The 19,593-nt window shown below is 42.9% G+C and overlaps 1 protein-coding gene across 12 annotated transcripts in view; it reads left to right on the top strand.

The window, feature by feature from the left end:
• Positions 1 to 3,784: 3,784 nt before the first annotated feature.
• PARD3 (par-3 family cell polarity regulator) overlaps positions 3,785 to 19,593 on the top strand; it is a 442,545-nt gene continuing 426,736 nt past the window's right edge. For 5 of the 12 annotated variants that reach the window (XM_088159628.1, XM_088159633.1, XM_088159650.1 and 2 more), the window contains exon 1: positions 3,787 to 3,981. In XM_088159628.1, the coding sequence (XP_088015754.1) occupies positions 3,862 to 3,981 (120 nt within the window). In that variant the 5' untranslated portion in view covers positions 3,787 to 3,861. Of the gene's footprint in view, positions 3,982 to 19,593 lie in introns of all 12 variants that reach the window. The other 7 variants (XM_088159618.1, XM_088159636.1, XM_088159641.1 and 4 more) reach the window with 2 other exon arrangements.

Consider the following 19,593-nt stretch of genomic DNA (forward strand, 5'->3'; position numbering starts at 1 on the left):
TTTTTTTTTTTTCCAGACCATGGCTAGCCACAATTACTTAATAAGCTTTAATGATTTTCTCATTCATAAAAGAAAATGATGGGAAACACTCTCTTACCCCTTTGTGGAAGAACCATCAGTATGGCAGGAAAAAAATCACGAAATGTAACAGCTGAGAAGTCAACCCACTCCTATAACTGAAAGGTTATCCATGGAAAGATCAGTCACAGACACATCTACCTTGATTAGATTTCTACCTCAGAGTAAAATGTAAATGATTCAGAACTTTCAATTCAGACTTTTGAAAAAGAAGTTAAGGCTTTACCTAATAACTCACCAGAAGTCTTACAGCAGGTAGCTATCTTAAATCATTAAAACCTAGTACTGCTTGGTATATCCCTAAGGAATTTTCACAAATGGCACTTTAAAAAAAAAACCCTGTAATTCTTCAAGGAATACTCTTACTCTTCAAGTTTGACACTGGTCTTTCTACAGTACTGAATGACCTTTACTCGGCTTAAGAAAATATCTATATTTAAAATAGAGTGAACTTAAAACATACTGTACATGGAATTGGTGTTTTCTTGTGAAACCAGGGAATATCTGTATACCATGAACAGACTACAAAACCTAAACACATCCAGAATTATTCCATAAAAATTCTTTGATGTAGAATATAAAGGTGGGATAAACTCTGAAATAGCTCTGGAAAACAGCAGCATTCCTCTGTCTGAATATTTTAACATTCACATTGAAATGGCTTTTGATAATCTTAATTTAATTGCAAGATTCTCACTAATTGCATGTTTGCAGTGTCTATGCAGGGGCTTTCAACTGTTGGGCTGTTTTGAACAGAACTTGACTAGTGATCATTAGTAGTCACAAGCTCTGATTCCCTCCATCCCATGCCACCTACTTCTTCCTGCAAAACAGATGATGTCTTCATGGAAATCCTCCAGCAATGTACCATTAATAAATGAATTGACAGGTTCTGTGGTATGTTAGCTCAGGAAAGCTCAACATCCAGAACTATATATGTGCTGCCCATATTGCAGAGTGGATAGTAGCTGTAATTTTTGTAAACCAGCAGCTCTTGCCAATTCTTCTCCTGATTAGTATAATCCTTTTCTCATAATCTCTTATAATAATGTTTTATACTTCATTTATCTTACATAATTAGACCTCATGCAATCTCACAGCCTTGTTATATTTGTTTTTTAAAGTTCATTCTTCCTTTTAAAGAAGAACAAAACAAACAGTATATGTGGTAAATTTTGTTAAAAATGTTTTCAGAATGATGTATGTATAATTTGTGTGTGTATCTAGTGGGGAAGAAACTCAAATCTCGGAGGTTCTCATTCCTGTTAGGTCTATCACTATTCATGTGCAAGTCTTTAAGTTTTGGCCTTAAATCAGATCCCAGGATAGGCTTGTATTCTTGTACTTCATTACCAAATTTTCCTGTTTCACACATTTAATGGAAAAACTATCATTATTTCTTTCTAAACTTTTGGAGTTTTTTTTTCCAGGGGACTGTTAGAACAGCTGGGAAAACTGCCAAGAAACTTGTTAGAGACAGTAAGAGCAGGAATTAAATCACAGAAAAACATGAAAAACCTGTAGCTGTGTCTGAACAGTGAAAAAGTTACTGTCGACCAGCAGCAGTATTAAGCTTTATAAATAAAACAATATGGTACGGTGAAGCTTCTAATCTGCAACATTATGGTTTAGCAGATAAATGCAAATGACAACTGAAGTATAATGTGGAACATTACAAAGCCTATGACATTGTGAAATTCGTGTTAAAAACAACCTGGGAAGAGCCTCTATTGACTTCATATTTTCACAGTCCTTTCTGCAAATTTCTTAGGTGATGTATATTAAACCAAGGATTTATAGCTCTTTCATCCTTTCCCAGCAGCTCTTATGATCACCTAGAAAGTACAGAAGCAGCAGGTTAGAGGACATTTTCATCTTTTTCCAGTAATAAACTAGATGAACTATGGCCATAAAACTGCAGAGTGTACTCAGTTGTTTCAGTCATGAGCTGTAAACTGTTTACACCATTTTATTTCATTTCTGCCTTTCTAAACTCCTGCATGCTGCTTTTATTCCACACAAGTGAACACTGGGGATATGACAAAATACAACATGGCAGGCGTGCTTGTTTCCTGCTTTAAAAGACAGATTATTTCTCATATAAAATTCAGATATATTAGTCCAGATAACTCAGGTGGGTAATGGTAATAAAACTGGCATCTAAGCTAGAAATTATCTGTAAGTCAGCAAATGGATTCTTTGATCTTTCAAAGAAGCTTTCCAAAACTGCATTTATTAGGAAAGGTTCTATGGATTTCAATGAAATTGGACAACATGCATGGAACCAAATTAATATGAACTGTCTCCTCTATTTTCTATACTGGAAACTCCTAACTAGAATGCAAAGGGTTAGGGATGCCATTTTCACCCTTGACTTAACTGGGCAATAATTTTACCTTTGATGTTTTAAAAACATCATTAATCCTGCTTCTTAGCTCTGTACCTACTAAACCGCAGACAGCTTTGCCATTTGTACCAGGTTTGAAGTTCTTAAAGTTACTAATACTATTGCTAAGGAAATAAGAGCAGACTGCCAGCTGGGACAGCTGCTGGGCAGGGAGCACCAGAGGACACGTGCTGAGTTGTCCGGTGTTGTAGAAGGGTGTTGACATCATGTGCTACAAAGCTTACTTGAATTTTAAATCTTTAGTGCTGTGTATAAGTTCAGGGAAAAAAAAAAAGAAAAAAAATAGAAAGATTTTTTTTTTTCACTGCCTTACTGTCCTCCAAACTCTGCTTTACTCTAGTTAAATCGTTTTACCATTTCTGTACAAAAGATACATATTGTCAGGCCGCACTGAACGACCAATGAACTGTGCAATTCCATTGTCCTCGATGAAATCCGTGGAAAAAAGTGAACGATATAGTCTATAAACCCCTGTGACTTTTGACGGCTTTGCGGAGGGGATTGCTCAGCGGTTCCATTGATGCTGGTGTTACTGATGATGCACCAGCTTTTGCACAGTGTTGGTCCTGTTGCGTTAACAGATGCCCGAAAGACCAGGAAGACCATCGGATTTCGGCCGTGCTCTGTCCCCCGCACAGCCGGAGGAGCAGCGGAGCCCCGCGGGGTCCTGCCGCGCACCTTCGCTGCGGTGCCATGCCTTGCCTTCCCCGGACCCGCGTACCTGAGGCAGGGCGGCGGCAGGCAGCGCCCCGAGAAGGAACAGCAGCGGTGCCCATTCCCGCCAGTGCCCTAGCCGGGGCCGAGGCACCAGGATTTCAGGGGGCTGCTTGTGCCGGTGCCACCCCGGCTGCGCATCCCCGGTACCCGGCGGGGCTTAGCGAGGCGGGGGCAGCCGCACCCCCTCGAGCTCTGTCGGGGCACTCGCTCCGACCGTGTGCGGATCCCGGCGGCTCCCCCGCCCCGTCCGCGCTGCCGGCGCCCCGCGGAGCCGGCCGGCTGCCCCCGCCCCGCCGCACCGCCCCACGCCTCCGGAGCGGGAGCCAGCGCCGCCGCCCCGCCCGCCGCCGCTGCGCGCCGGGGCAGGAGCCGAGCAGGTGGCCGCGGGCAGCGCCGCGGCATGTGAGCGGCCCCGGGCCTCGGGAAGGCAGCACCGGCCCCCGTCCTGCGCTGCCCTCCGTTCCCCGCGCCTCGCCGGGCCGGCCGCGAAGCCGCGGCGGAGGCAGGGCGCCCGCAGCGGCAGCCCGGCGGCGGCCGGGGGCTGAGCGCCGCGCCCCGCCGGGGGGCGGCCGTGGCGGAGGGCGGAGGGGAAGAGGAGGAGGAGGAGGAGGAAGGCTGTGCGGGGCCGGAGGGACTCGGGAGCCCCCCGGCCGCGCAGGATGAAAGTCACGGTGTGCTTCGGGAGGACGCGGGTGGTCGTGCCCTGCGGGGACGGGAACATGAAAGTTTTCAGCTTGATCCAGCAAGCGGTGACCCGGTACAAGAAGGCGATCGCCAAGGTGAGGGGCGCGGGGAGCGGCGCCCGCGATCAATATGGCGCTTCCCGGAGTGGGGAGGGAAGCGAGGGGGAAAAGTCCGGGCTGCCCCGCCGGGGGGAGCGGTGAGAGCGGGGCCGGGGGCGGCCGGCGGCGGCGGCGGAGCCCGCGGGGAGCGGGGAGCGCGTGCCCGGCGCTGCCGCGGGGAGCGGGGGGGGCTCGGCCCCTCCGCAGCAGCCAGCGCGGCCCCTCCGCGGCTCCCCGCGGGCGCCTGGCGGGCCTCGGCCCTTTGTTCGCCGGTGCCTGGCGGCCCCCGGGGGTGTCGGTGCGGGAGCCGCCCGAGCCCGGCCGGCAGAGCAGCGCGGGGGCCGGCAGTGCCGGGTCTGCCCCGGGGCGGGTGGCGGGGCCGAGGCGCCGCGGGCCGGGCGGGAGTCGCCGCGGAGGGCTGGAAATCCAGCTCCAGGCTTCCCGGCCCTCCAGGCCCGGCGGGGAGGGCGGTGCGAGGGGACCCCGCCGCACGGGCGTCCGGCGGCGCCCCGCGGGCCGCCCCCCGCGCCGGGCCGGGCTCCGAGGGGCCCGCAGCAGCGCGGCCGCCCGCGGCCCCTCCGCGCCCCGCGCCCCGGGCCAGGCTGCGCTCCTGCGGGACGGCCCGCGGTGCCCCGGGGTGCGGGGAGCGCCGGCCCGGCCCCGGCGGGGCTGAGCCCGACAGCCGCCCGCGCCGGCCTCCCGCAGCCCCATGTTGAAATCCCTGGCTGTGCGTGTGAAGGCAGTTGCAGACTTGGCTTTCCCTCCATGGGCAACTTGTTGGGCTTTGAGTTTTTTCCCTTCTTTTTTTTTTTTAAAAATTTTTCTTTTTCTCTTTCCTCCTCTCCTCCCTTCCCCCACCCTCCCCAATACTTTCTTGTTGCTGCAAACTTCTTTTTAATCAACTGGTTTGTTGGGCAGTGTGACCATCGTTGGCTGAGAACTTCAGCCGTGCCCTTCCTCTTTCCTCTGCCTTATCGATCCAAGAAGTTTGAGTGCGATTCTCCCCCTTAGCCTTTCTGAGACGTTTTACACTTCTGATCCTGGAAGTTTTGCTTTGGCAAATGCAGACTGGCAGACTGTCCTGAAATATGCAAAGGCAGGAATATTGTGAACGGTTCATTGATTGGTTTGAAGTGATTCCCGAGAAAATTTTTAAAATCAGTTTTTTCGTAGAGAATTCCAGATGCTGGGAGGAGAAAAGTAACTGAGTTTCCTATCACCTCCCCATCTGATTCCTGAAGAACATGGTTTTGAAGACAGCAAACATATTCTGATTCTGGCTGGAAAAAGAGAAAAGTTATTCACTAGGATATGTTTGTGGCTGCATAGCAGCTGTCATTCATATACAGCAGTTAATGCACATGGCAATCTACTTGCATATAGGAGACTGGGGCTGAAAGTACCTCTGGTTAAGGTAAAACAGTGAATAGTAAAGTGAGACTCTTAGTGGGACACTGAATGCCTCATTGGGCCATACAGATGAGAGGTGTTGGCAGCATTTGTTCATCAGTTGCAGCATTAATAAAAGTAATTATTTTGCTGTGTTTTTTCAAAAACTGTGGCCCATGTAACTCCTGTGGCAGTGGACTGCATCCTGGCTTCCAACTATTAAGTGGCATTAAGGAATGGCAATTGCGTTCTGCGCATGATGTTAAAAACCTGGGAGGGATTGAAATTGTAAGCAAAGGGGAGACACACAACAGCCACCAGGAAAAGGTTACATCATTGCAAATTTCACTTAAAAAGTAAAAGTGGCCCATCTGTGGAAGCATGGGAGGGAAAAAATGTAACTCTGAATATGGCCGTGTACTTATTAAAAAGATGGTGTGCAGAGGGGCAGCCAGACTTTGTCTGGTCCCTGGTATCAAAAGCTCTGCATCTTGGGTTAAAATGACACAGTGGTTTTATTTATTAGTATTTATATGGTGGTTATGCTAAATGCCACTGGTATGGACTTGAGGTAGCTGCAATTACTGAGATTGTTTCTCTTATATGGAAATTCCGTGGTTGAAAACAGTAGCAGTGTCCACAGGCTTTCTCTGAGTGTTTTATATGGTCACTGTCAAACCTTACTTTTAAATTTGCTGAAGATCTTCTGTGGTGATGTTTAGGTGGTAAGGAGCTGGATCTTACAGTAAGTAAGTTTTGTAAGTAGGTGTATAGTGCTGTTTGCTGTGCTCTCACTAGAGAAACATAGTAATTTTATGGTTTGGATGCCAGAATTCTAGATGACTGTATTTTTGTAGCAGTTAGATGGTTCATTTCTGTGATAGTGTAGCAGATGAGCAAATGTTCACTTCATATAGAGATAGAAAAGGGGACAAAGTAATCCCTAACTGAGAGGATCAAAGTATATGTGCCCATGTGAACTTACAGTCTGGCAGCTGGTATCAAGCTGACGCTGAAATCTACTTCACCACCACTATGCTCTTATGGAAAGAAGCATATCTGGTGGAAGATTATTCAAAATATTTGAATTAAGTTTATGGTTTTCATACTTTCAGGAAAACCAGCATTTCTCATCCTACAAGAATGTGTGTGTCTACTGTATGTAGCAGTTCCTTGAGGAGAGCTTCTTGAGAACTGAGTTGTCAGCCCTTCCCAGATTACCTCCCACTTTGTCACGGTTTCCCAGTTGTGATTAGCAGTAAGTGATCTGCACAGTGCACTTATGATGTTCCTGTGCAGTTGTAGTGAGGCAGCCCAAAACCATGCTTGCAGAGTGCTAGGAGTGAATAACCTCAAAATTTGACCTCAGTGTCCTGGCTTGGTATTATTTAGGTTCGAGAGACGTGTCGAGAATGGAAAAAGTACTTATGGAGAGCAATCCACATGATAGTACAATTCTCCTCTCTGTAAAATTCTAGGAGTTCAAAACATACAGATAGCACAACTGCAGATAACTGGAGCTAGTTCTGGGTGCTATGTCTTTGATCAGGATTCAAAAATCTCCAAAAGTTAATTATGGATTAACACTGCTGTCGATGCTAAATCTTTGTGTGTGGAATTAGTTATTAATATGACACGCTGTCTTCAAAGGCTGGTCAATGTAGTGTGTATAAATTTTTCTGTTCTTTTGCTTGTGTTCCAAGAGAAGCTTTTTGTCTGAAACATGATGCATTCTTTCTGCAGGTTGTGTTTGCGGGAAATGAACAAGCAAATGATACGAGATGTTTGAAATGTCCACCTTGTTCAGGGCAAGTGGAGTCAGCAAAATCGATCATGTTTAATGAAACCCAGTTTTCGTAGGGGCACGCTAATGGTGCACTTCTGTGAGGCTGGATGGACTGATGCAGCCTCTGGCACAATCCCTGCCTGAACCTTAAAGGAGTACAACCTGGGCAGGGGACAGCTGGCCTCAGGAATGGTAGATGCATTTTCCAGACCCTGCTGGTCGAGGGTTGTGCAGTCCTGGCGAGTTGGTGTAGTCCTAGCAATTAATTTAATGGTTAAATACTTGCAAGAAGGTAACAGTGGTTTAAGAGGGGAGATCAGGCGCATCTGAATGACTTAACATTGATGGCAAGAGATGATGGCCTGCACCAAAAGGGAGAAAGCAGACAGGCAGCTGAGATGAAACACAGGTTATCAAATATTGAACCAGTGTTAAAAGGTGGAAAATTATTATAAAAATTATGTACTGAGCAACTATCAAAAGGAAGTAATTGTGGATCTTGTAACTTTGGTTTGATCTAGATGTAGCCAGACTGACTTTTTTTGTTGACTTTTGACTGTCAGCATAATCTCTCATGCTTTGGTTTTTGGGGAGGCTATTGTAAGCATTTTAACTTTTATCTTCTTTTTCTTGCAAGTAAAAATAGGTGTGCATAAGCAATGGGTAGATAAAATTTAAAAAAAAATAATGTGGTGTAAATGAGCATGGTAAGCAAGAATATGAAATAGGAAATTGTAGATTTGCTGGAGTTGTTCAGTGTCACGTTCAGTCCCTAGAGGGATTATTTGGTCTCCATGTTAGTTCAGGCTGATGCCCTGCATATCATGAGCTTGTAGCTCCTAGACCTTATTTATAACCCTAATTTTTCAGTTAAAATAAGTAAATTAACAGTTTTCCTGCTGAATCAAAAAGATTTTAATAGAAGTCTCGAGACATTTTTCCCCTCTCCCTTGCCAAATGCTGTAGGAAATGAAGTTTTGTGGGGGTTTTAATGTTGCATGGAACAATACTTCAATTGTTAATTTGAAAACTGCAGAGCACTAATATTTGTGAAAAGAAATGGTAATCTGTACTTTGATAGTGTTAGAGGCTGTTGCTGATAAGAGACCAGAACTCCAGGAAAGTTGGCAGTTAAGCAAAGGTAACAGGTGTCAGATGACCATATTCTCATTTAATTTGTACACTGGGGGCTTAGGCCACCCAGAGCTTAAAGCTCCATCTCTTTGGTAGGTCTGACATTCATCAGCAGGGAATTGTGAGGGAGGAAGGTTGTAGCCTGAGTGATTGTGTTTGTGAAGCTTGCTTTGTTTTTTCTGTTTTTGATTTTATTCCCCCCAGTGCCAGCTAACGGGGATTATTTGCTTAAAAGTCAGTTCTCAGACAGCCAGTTATCTGCCAGGTGTACAATGGCAGCTTTGATGCAAGTTGTGTTCTGCAGAGCAAAGAGTTGCATGGCTCCTCATGGCTGTGTCACTGGGACATCGTTTGTAGAGCCTAATACATGGGTGGGTTGGTATGAGAATCTGCTGATTTTTCTTGGTCTTTCTATTGTTCTTGGCACGTTCCCTCCTCAAGCCTGACCACTAGGTTTTTGCCACAGGCTTAAATGGATCTGCCACAATGCCCATTCAGTGACCCCTTTGGCAATACTCAAGGGCAGTAGTGGCTAAATTTAGCATAAAAAATTAAGGAAAAATTTAAAAATTTAAAATTTAAACATTTCTTTTTGTGTGTCTGTGTGTGTGTGGTTTTTTTATTTTTCTTTTAAAATTTGGATTTCATGTTTCTATATATGCAAGTCTCAAGCCTTTTTTAAGTAGAAAGAAATCTTACAGGCTATTTACAGAGTGCACAGAAATCGTCTCAACCCCAATAAGGAACCAAAATGCCAAAAGCAATCCCTGTCACCCCTGCTGCTCAGTTGGCTATCAGTTTAGTTCTAGCTGACTCCCCCCAGGATGATGTTTCTGGGCTCTGCATTCAGTATTGGCTGGGTAGTATTTCAGTGATTTACCTGAGCTCCTCCAGGATTCTGTGGGGCTCCTGGCAGTTTTCTCTTCGCTGATGCTGGGCTCCCAACAGTGGCAGTGAAACCCAGCTGATGGGGCACGTCATTCTGCTGAGGCTTGGTGAACAGCAGTGGAGAGATGCTAATTTAAGGAAGATAAGTACTTAAATGGGTCATGATTGCTTCATGTTTAGAAAGCTGCTGTGTGATCCGGCAGGTTTGGTGCTGGAAATGCAAGGCTGTAGCAATAAATTCCCTCTGCTCATTATGGAAAACTTTCTTTTAAACTCTTCTCTCCACTTCCGTCTGTGTTTTCAGCCAAATCGATGTTTTCCTGTCATTAGCTCATCTGTAAATACAGGTGACTCTTGCACACTGCAAGAGAAGTTGCAGAGTGAAGGTAGAAATGAACCTATGGAGTGAGTGTGGCAGTGGCTGAGAGGTCCCCTGCATGGGGACTTTGCTGCACAGCAGTGCTGTGCCCCAGGGGACCTGTGGCTTGCAGGGCAGGGAGCTGCACAAGCCCTGCCATGCCCTCTCTGCCAGCTCTTGCCTGTGTTCAGCCATCTGTGAAAAGAGGGAGGAGGCTCATCTTAGGAAGGCCTGAGAGCCACACTGGGGCTGTACCCCTATGATGTGAGCCAGCAAGTATCTAGGATTATTCAAATAAAGAAGACTGAATTCTGTAATGTTTAAAAAGAGGGTCTTGAGAAGTGGACAGCATGTAAGCCCTTCAGCTTTGAAGGTGTTTTCAGGGAAGGATGTGTGTGGTACTGCTGAGGCTGGCTGGTGTGAGCAGCACCTGTGTGTGGCTGGACAGGATGCATCATGGATTTCAGTTTGGCATTATATGGTTTCTCACTGTTAATTAACAGCGATCAAAGTAAAGTGTGTGTTTGTGGAAGAGTGGCTTGAGAGTGATTTCCTTGTGAGCAAAGCATCATTCAGCTGCTGAGCAATTCCTGTAGCTCTGAGGGGAGGACTGTGGAGGAGCCTGTGAAAGTGCTCAGTGCATTTGGGGAGCAGTTCCTGGAGGCAATCTGGGGTTTAGGGAGTTGCCAGCCTTTCTTCTCCTGAGCAATAGCCTTCCACCAGTGGAAAGCCATCTGATTCTCATAGCTTTTTACACTTTAACTTCACTTATAACCCTCACAGATGTTTTAGTTCTGTTATAAAAACATCCCTGGAAGTAACACTTTCTCAGTTGTACCAGACTGTGACATCTTTTGGTCGTGGCACATTTAATCTGGTAAAATAAGATGGAGTAAATGGGGGAGAAATGCTGGTGATCTTAGTTACACAAAATACGGTTCATGTAGCTTTAAAACAATTTCCTGGTTCTTCAAAGGAAAACAAACCGTTTCATCCAAATATAAATTGAATGGATAAAACATGCAACAATGCTGAACCAGTGCTTATGTATATTGAAAATAAAGTGGAATTCTTCTAACATCAATCCAGAATATAGCACAGATGTTCTCACTCAGAAATATTTTCTGAGCAGTAAGAAAATAAAAAGTGAAGCAAAAAGTATTAAAAAATTCTGGAAGATACTTTAGGGCATCTGTGCTTTATTTTTCCCCCCTCCTTTTTAATATACATTATATATTTTCTTTGTTTCTTTGAGGTCATTTTGATGTAATGCTCAGCAAGTCGGGTACTGGAAAATGGATAAAAAACCACCAAAAACCAAACTGCCTTTGAGCTAAGTTACATAATCAAGTGGGGTTGTTTAAAAAAACTGAGAAAGTAGAAAAGAAAACAGCAGCACAGACGTACATAATACTTGTCAAAATGACTATGACTACTAGTGAAAGAGAAATGAGTCAAATTTTAAATGGGGGAAAATAATTTTAAATTAACAGCAAAGATTAAGGTCTTTTTGTTTTTGAGAGAATCACATTACCTGTTACAATACCTCAGCAGCATCAGGTTGGTTTTTTTTCCTATGGGTATCCCTAGTTATTTTCTCAAGTTGGTCCCAGGTATTTTTAAGTTTGAAGTAATTTTAGTAACGATTTTGTTGCAGTATTTGCTTTTTTGTTGTTGTTGTTTTTTGTTTGGTTGGTTTTTTTGTTTTTGTTTTAATCAGGTAGCAGGTACTTGTTGGTAACTTTTTTTCTACTTCAGTTCCTTGTGGCAAAGTGATGCACATTAATCACCTATTTAGTCCCAAAGAAAAGGAGAAATGTATTCCTGCTTTCTTACTAAAACTCTTGGACTGCATCCCACACCCTGCATCTCAAGGCTGAGGTCTCTGGTGCATGAGAAGAGGAATGAAGACCAAAAGAGTTTCTGTGCCAGGGGATGATCCTTGCTGCCCAGGAGCAGAGATGAGCATCCCCTGGGGCTGGGCCCTGGGATGCTGCTGTGTTCCTGCCAGAGACCATGGGCTGGTGTTGCCTCCTGGATCGTTGTGCCTCCAGCTTGTCATGATTCCTGTGGTGGCAGAAGGGAAATGGCTGTGGGGAGAAGGATGGTCTTCTGTGGGGATGGAAAAAAGGACGGGATATCCTTGGAGTTTGGTGAAAGGAAATGCTTTTGAAGTATAGATAGATATGACTCTTGTTGCTTTTTTTTTTCCCCCCTCATGAGTGGGAAATGGTAGTTTGCATGGAAGCAAGACACTAATGCAGTACATTAAGTACAGATAAACTGAAAATACCAAAGATGGGAAGAAATGGGTTAACTTGGTGCCCTGGAGGCGAGTGGTCCATTTAGCAAGAGGACAAAAAATTGACCTCAGTGGTGCAACAGATGTCACCCAAAGGCTTTCTTTTTAAAATAAACCTGTGAAATTTATTGTAGGAAGCTTTTCTTTCTGGGCAATAAGCTCAGTGAAAGTAGTGTATCCCTGATTTGGTAGGGAAAATATACTCTGTTTTGGAAAAGCAATGTCACATTTTTGGCCATACTCTCCACGTTTGCTCATGCTCAGCCTGCTGCTGATGTAGTGAAAATTATGAATTCGTTGCAGGAGGAGCAAGCTGGTATATCATTAGCAGTTTACTTTTTAAGTGGTAACATTTATAGGATTTTTTTTTTCCGGGTGTGCATGTCTTTACAAACTCAGAATAGCAATTTAAAATGTTTCTGGTGTTGATGTTGTATTACTAGAAAAAAAGAGGTTATGTGGGTATAAAGTATTTTAAATGGAGATAGAACTTCTGGGAGTGCCTGTATGTTTGTGTGTGCACCCACTTAGGTGTTCTCATTTGTTTGAAGAAATGTAGCCACATTTACTAAATGGAAAAGTAGTTTCACCTTACCCCATCTTTTTTGCATGTGCTTTCAGAGTTGTTGAGTTACTCTATCTTCCCCCTAGGCAAAGGCCACATAATGTTTTTTTCTCCTCTGTTAAATGTCAAAAGCAGTATCTTACTTGTGAGAACCTTGCAGCAATGCACATCTTTACGCATGTAATGAGCAAATTTGTTCCAAGTTCTTGAAGACCTGAACAGGAAGGAGCTGAATTCAATAAACATTGGAAAAATTACTTCTGGGGATGCTGGTGTGTCTCTGAGACACTGCACAGCTGAAAGTTTTGTTGCTGTAGCAACTTAAATGACAGTTGAAAAATCCCAAAAAGTTGGAAGCTTTAGAACCTTCTGCTTCTTTAATAAGATGCTAAGTGAAATAACAAAGCTTGATTTGATTTGACCTCTCCAAGAATCTGTTGGACCATATGTTGTGTTGTTTTAAGTGTGCATTTGTTTGTGCTGTCAGTTTGCCCCTCTGCCTTCCTGTGAAGACCCTGTTCCTGCAGCTGTGAGCACCAGGAAAGCAACCGGCTACCAGGTACCAAAAGAAGGATTTAGACAGCAGGGCTGTGGTGGCCATCCATTCCTGGTGAATGAGTGCTGGCCTCAGCACCGGGTGCAGCCTGAAGAGGGAAGGGATTTTACTCACCTTGAATTTGTCTCTGGCAGTCGCAGGCTGCTGGAAGACTGTTAGCCTGAAGTGTCAGGCTTTGCTAAAAGTTACAAAGTATTGTGCAATTGCAATTTGGAGAGTATTACAACAGTAGGAGAGTAGTCATCTCTATACCCCTCACTTATTCTGCTGGCTGTTTCTGATTTTTATTATAGAGCTGAGTGCTGGGTAGGAGAAGAAAAGTTTTTTGCAGGGAGGTGAGGGGAGGTAGCCCAGCCATTACTGTGGCTTTCCCGGAATGGGGGAGCTGGCTTTGCAGGGCTCCTGCCAGGGATGTGTGTGCTCAGGGGGCTCAGTGTGTGGCAGCAGGTCAGGTTTGCATTGGGGTGAGGGTGTGCCCTGGGTTATCCCTAAACGCTGACAGAGCTGCTGCTTCTCTTGTGGCCCTGTAGGAACGAGGTGACCAGCACAAGAAAAAAGACCCAGCATGAGAGACTCCTCCACCCTCACTCAGTCAAACTGAGTCCTGTCTTCTGGGCATGGTACAAGTTCAGAGCATTGTTGCCAAATCCTGTATTGAACATTTTTTTTTAATGTCATTAAGAATACTAATTTGAGAAGATAGGTTTGATGATTTTTGCTCTCACTGAGTTTTTTTAAACAGCAGCTTTAATTGCTCTTTCTAGTTTTTCTTCAAATGCATAATAGCATAAATAAATTCTGTCTGTAATAATTCTGGAAAATTTCAAATCTGAACTAAGAAATAGCAAGAAAAAGTGGACTGGCTGAAATAAAGTAGAGCTTTTAAATTCAGAATGCTGTGTTATCATAGGCTCTCTTTGTAAAAACACCAGTGAATTTTAAATTACTATCACTGTATGCAAAATATTTGTATGTTCAAGAGCTTCCATTTGAAGAGAAAAACCTATATTTTCTGGACTTAACTAACCTGGTCTTAAAAGAAAATGTTATGCTCTGTGTGTAAAACAGCATATTTAACTTGTGGTTATGTTAGGCAATGAAGTAGTCTCCTCACACTGTAGCCAGAGATCACTCAGGAACACAATGCTTTGGTAAACTAAACCCAGATGTTAATGTGTGTGAAATATTACTGTAATCGGTGTCTTATAAGTCTCTCCTTTATTAGTATAGCTGTTTGAAGTAAATTCCTGATGACCCTTTTGTTGCTTTGGCATTGCCATAAAATAGTTGTTGTTAGCCTGAAGCCCCTACTAAATTGGAAGCCACAGGTAATGACCATCCTGTATTGTATCTTTTGGTGTTTATGAAATATTTAGCTGAAAAGGCTCGTAGGCCTTACCCTGTCTCTGTGGAGGTAATAAGTTTCTTTTGCTGGTGAAATTCCCTAGCTGAGGAATGGAAGCAGCAGTGAAGGAGAGCTAGCTTGTACGAACAGCTAATTTGTGCTGAGTTAAATATTCTTTTGATATTTGAATATGAGGTAATTAGCTTGCATGTACTATTGTTTACCTTTTAGCATCTGGGAAAGTCTAAACAATCTGCTGAAGGGAACTGTATCCTAAATCTTCTTCCAAAATATTTTTTTTACAATTATGCATTTCAGACTTGACTAAATCTGCTTTTTGTGGTGGTATTTTCCCAGTGGCCAGTGATCTGTGAGAGAAGTGCTGAGCTAAATGGTCAAGGACAGGTTTGGGTAATGCTGTAGTGCTGTCCTGTGGGCTGTCCAGGGTGATCAGGTAGATCCACATAGTTGTCCCCTTTCTAAAAATGCTGTCAAGGTAGAGCTGTAAATGCTTATGCATGCATACTACTCTTCTCAATTAAAAAAAAAGTCCCAATATTTGCCATAGCCATCTGTTGTACTTGAAACCAATTAGTATGAAATGGTCTGTTTTATTCTAAATTACCTCAATTTCGTAGTTCAGCACTTGCTTGGTCTCATATCAGAACAAAATAAAAAGAAGGCTTTTAAAATTTGCTTTATGTGAATTATTAAACTATTTGGAATCTGTAAATCACAATAGCTAATTTTGTAAAATAAATGTCTTGTTTTCATAGAATAATAGAGAGGTTTGGAAGGAACCTTAAAGAGCACCTGCTTCCAATCCCCTTGTCGTAGGGGACACCTTCCATTAGACTGGGTTACTCAAAGGCTGGTCCAGCCTGGCCTTGAACATTTCCAGGGATGGGGCAGCCTCAGCCTCTCTGGGCAGCAGAGGAGTTGCAGATTTTATGAGTTTCACGGGTGGTCTGTGTTACCCTTTAAAAGACCATGCATTATGTCTGTGATTAGAAAGTGTGTAAAGGCTGCTTTAACTCTAGCAGCCTTCACAAGCTGCTTCTGATTCAGTGAGCCAGTGTTTTGTTGCCTTCTGAAAGACTTTGTTTCCAAAGGTTGGTGGATGCCAGAGACATGGTGAATAGAGAGAATTAAGACACGAGTCCACATTTTTTTCTTGATCACTCTTGGGGATTAAAGCTGTGTGTGATACTGCAATAAAAAAATAATAGTTTTTCTGTAATTAATTAGTGTTTTAGAAACATGTTGTTTATAATTCAGAATTTTCCTGTCACTTTTTTCAAAAAGTGTGCTGTTCCTTCTGAACTTAAGTGTGGAATGTGACAATTCACTTTGTAACACTGTTTTGTGTTACTCTTCGGTGTAAGGTAGATGCTGAGATAGGAAGCAGAGATCTGAACTCACTTTATAATCAACAGCCCTTTGCAGCCTCCCTTTCACCTGATGGGCTGCTAGGGAAGCCAGCCTTTGGGGAAGACCACATGGCTTTGGATTTGTACACTGTGCCTAGATGCAATAAATAACAGGGTTGGTTCTTTGCAATTGCAACTTGTGCATTTCTCAGCATGAACAGAAATCACAGACAGCCTGGTGCTGTTCATTGCTTTGCTGAGAGGGAGGGGCTGTGAAATCAAACACTGAGCTCTAAGATGCCAGGGTCTGTCTGTTTTAACTTTGTGGCTCCCCTCTCCCTCTTTCTGAATAAGTAGGACTACAAATACAGCATGATATGTAAAAGCAAAGCTGTGGAGTCCTCCCCCCCACTGCTTGCATCTTTATATATAGTTCATTCTGCAGATCAGACTGTCACACCTGCTACCAGCCTCCTTCAGAGAGCAGATTGCAGCCTTGCAATATAAGTGCTCCAAACATATGTTGGTGATACACCAGCAGCAGGACAAGGCTTTTAGCTTTGATAGGCTCTGGTGGTTTAGGAATGTTGTTAAATGGACAAGGAAGTGACAAAATAACAGAGTAATTCTAAAAAAAAAAAGAAAGAAAAAATGCAGGAGGATGGAGTGATCCTTTAATACAAAATAAAGGATAAAATCTGCCACTTTTTTTTTTAAACATAGATTTTAATACATAATATGCTTGGTATAGAACTCTATGAATAAAACTTTCCCCTTTGTGTCATGACTTACACTGTTGCCCTGGTCATTGCCATGGTGTTGAATTTCCACATCTGTATTCAGACTCACTGGTGCTGGGTTGCACTTGCTGTGTCCCATTGCAGGCACCAGCTCTGTTACTGCAAGGTGAGCAGAGGGTCTGATTTGCTGTGTGGTTGGGCTGCCATAGTATATTCCTCACTAGTAGCTGAATAGTTTTATAACTTGCTTTCATTGTAGAATGAAATGCTTCAAATTGCCTAATTTTTAACATGGAGGTAAAGTTAAACATACAGGTTATGCAAGTTAGAAAAGACTGAACATTTTGTGTCCCTACACAGTTGAAAGATTTGCTTAAACTTAGCTATAATTCAGAAGTCAGAGCATCTTCAGAAAAGTTTAATGTAACTTCAGTAATATATTGTAAAAAAAAGAGAGGTACTTTTTTGTGAAAACTATTACTCCATTTCAGCAAGTTTCCTGGTGCACAGGAGTCTGAGATATAAAAAGAGATATAAGTAGAAGTGAAAAGGAGAGACTAAAAGTGGTGTTGTTCAGGTTTAAGAAACAGACACAGTGTCTTTTGGTTCCTTTCAGAAGCACTGGCTGAATCTTGTGGTGAAGATACAGGAAATACCTGGTTAGTTTTGCTTCCCTGATGCTGTGATTTGAGAAGGAAAATGTCTGTATCAATGCCCTGGTTCTTCAGGTGTGAAAGAGTGGCACAGAGTAGGAATGGGCTCCTTTTTATCACTGCTTACCAAAGACAGGCCTGCATTAACTGGGCAGCTGTGTAGTTTGTTCTAAACAGAGGTGATGGAGTATGGGATTGCTCACCTGGGAGCAGCATTGTGTATTCCCGTGGCTCATTCTCTGCAAAGACCTCATTAACTGCATTTCACAACAGCACAACGTTAATTGCTGCAAGTGAGTACTGGCATGAAGTCCTTCTGTGGTTTTCTCTGCGTCTTTCTTTGACCTTAGGAAAGAGAAAAGTACTTTGCTGTACTGGCTGCCTATGCTGCAGCAAAGCTGTGATGCACCCATCAGTTGTAACAGCATGCTATACCCAAACCATCTGCAAGGAGATGACTCTTCAGCACCTACTCCTCTTAACTGGGCAGTTTTCTTCTTTGCTTTGCCACCTTTCCCTTCAAAAACAAAATTAGCAAACAAAAATCATGGCATGAGATTGGCAAGTATGGATTTATCCCTGCAGGGTGCATAGAGAAAGAAGGCACAGGAGGTCACTGGCTGATCCAGGACCACAAAAGCAGTTCAGAACCAAGCTGGAAATAAAGTGCTGACCTGCTGACTCCTTAATTGCAAGACTATCTTTCCTGTCTAGTAAGGATGTGGTAAAATATTACTGTACTTAGTCCTTCTCCTGTACTGTGGCTCAGACATTGTATGGAAAGACAAACCAGGCTTGCCAAGCTGAAAAGAAAACAGCTTGTGCTAATTGGGGGTTGAAAAGAAAGTCTCTTCGTTTTAGAAAAGTGTGGAGTCCGTCGTGTTAAACTGCTTAATAATGTCTGTTTCTTAAGTAATTTTTTTTCAACTTGGGTTGAAACTTTCATATAGTATCTGTCTTTGACAGTGTAGGATGTTGATTCGTGTATTGTTTAAATGTTTGTAACTTAGAATGTGAGTAAAGGAAATGCTTATGTTTTATTCCAGTACAGGTATCTAAAGGGATTTATGAGTAGTGATTTTTTTAAAGTGACGCACTGAAGCCAGAGGAGGTCTTTCAGTGGTGTATTTGGTGTAAATATGAGAAAATTGGAGAAGGGAGAATATTAATCCATGATAGTAGAACTTAAATCTGCTTTTCAATTTTTTTTCCTCATTAAAGTTCTGTAATACTCTCCTAATACAGAAGCATTGTAAATAAGGTGGACATGGCCAGGAAATCTGGGTAGTTGGTAAGTGCTCTAATAGTGTTCAGCTGATGCTGAAAGAACTGTCTTCATGCTTATGGTTTTTTTTTTTTTTTTTGGATTGATGGGGTTAATTGCCTTGGTCTCAACTTAGCTTGTAGACTACTGTGCTACAGATGCTGATTTAAAAGGAACTCAGTCTACCAAAACTTTTTAATCCCTTCTGCATACAGTGCTGAAGAAAGCATGTTTTCTCCTTGTTAGGTCTAAGTCTTCATGATTATAATGTCATATTGGGATCTCTGTATTATGACTAAGGAAACGTGCAGGGCTGCAGTAGGACCAGAGACAGCAAACAGGGGAGTGCTTGCTCTAGTACGAATTAAATAATAATAATACTAAACCCTGAAAACTGGGGTTTTGCAAATTATAATTCCAACTTAAACCAGTTATTTTAGAATGATTGGTTTAAATTTAGCAAGTGGTTCAGCTCTTATATTTTAAAAAACATGCTACAGCATAACTGCCATTTATTAATACTGCTTTTGTTGAAGCCTTCAGTTTTATTAACAACTATAATAGGCATTGTGTTATCTCCAGCATTCTGCAAAAATGTGGCTGGTGGACTATGCAATCAGGGGTGTTTACAAAATAATTTTAGATGACATTATAACTGTTTTTCATCTTTTTCTTCTAGGACCTGTATTTTCAAGTGACTCTGTACAGCTTTGATAAACATGCTGTTATTAGGCATGGAGAACCTGAGAGTTTCCATGAAATCTTGTAGAATGTATCTCTTAACGATTTACTTGAATTATTTTGTGTTTCTTGTTGTTTTGACATATCCCTCTTATTTTAGACATCTCTCTCCAGTAGAAAGCCCCTGAGAAAAGCAAAGCTGCTTGTATTTAGATTTAACAGTCCCGAAGGTAACATTGTTGATACTTTGCTTCCTTTGCTGCTTTTGGAAACAACTATTCCTGACCTGTTCAACGGCATATCTGTTCCTGGCATTTTCAGAAAAATTCATTCTGTTCTACTACAGCCTAGCCTCTATTGTTTTCTTCTGGTGTTGTTTCTGATTCTTGCAATTGATTTTTGCACAACAAAAATCCTGGTTTTTTTGAATGTGCTGCATGTACATCAAAGATTCTGGTTTAGAAGGTTACCTCGTCTCCTGCATTTTTGGGTTATATAATGATGCTATGGAAAGAAATAATGATACTTTGGAACTATTACTGTATATGTTTTATTTTATTTTTAGGCTGTTCACTAGC

Source organism: Sturnus vulgaris, chromosome 1 (genome assembly GCF_052056855.1).
Source record: "Sturnus vulgaris isolate bStuVul1 chromosome 1, bStuVul1.hap1, whole genome shotgun sequence".
NCBI classification, from domain to species: domain Eukaryota; kingdom Metazoa; phylum Chordata; class Aves; order Passeriformes; family Sturnidae; genus Sturnus; species Sturnus vulgaris.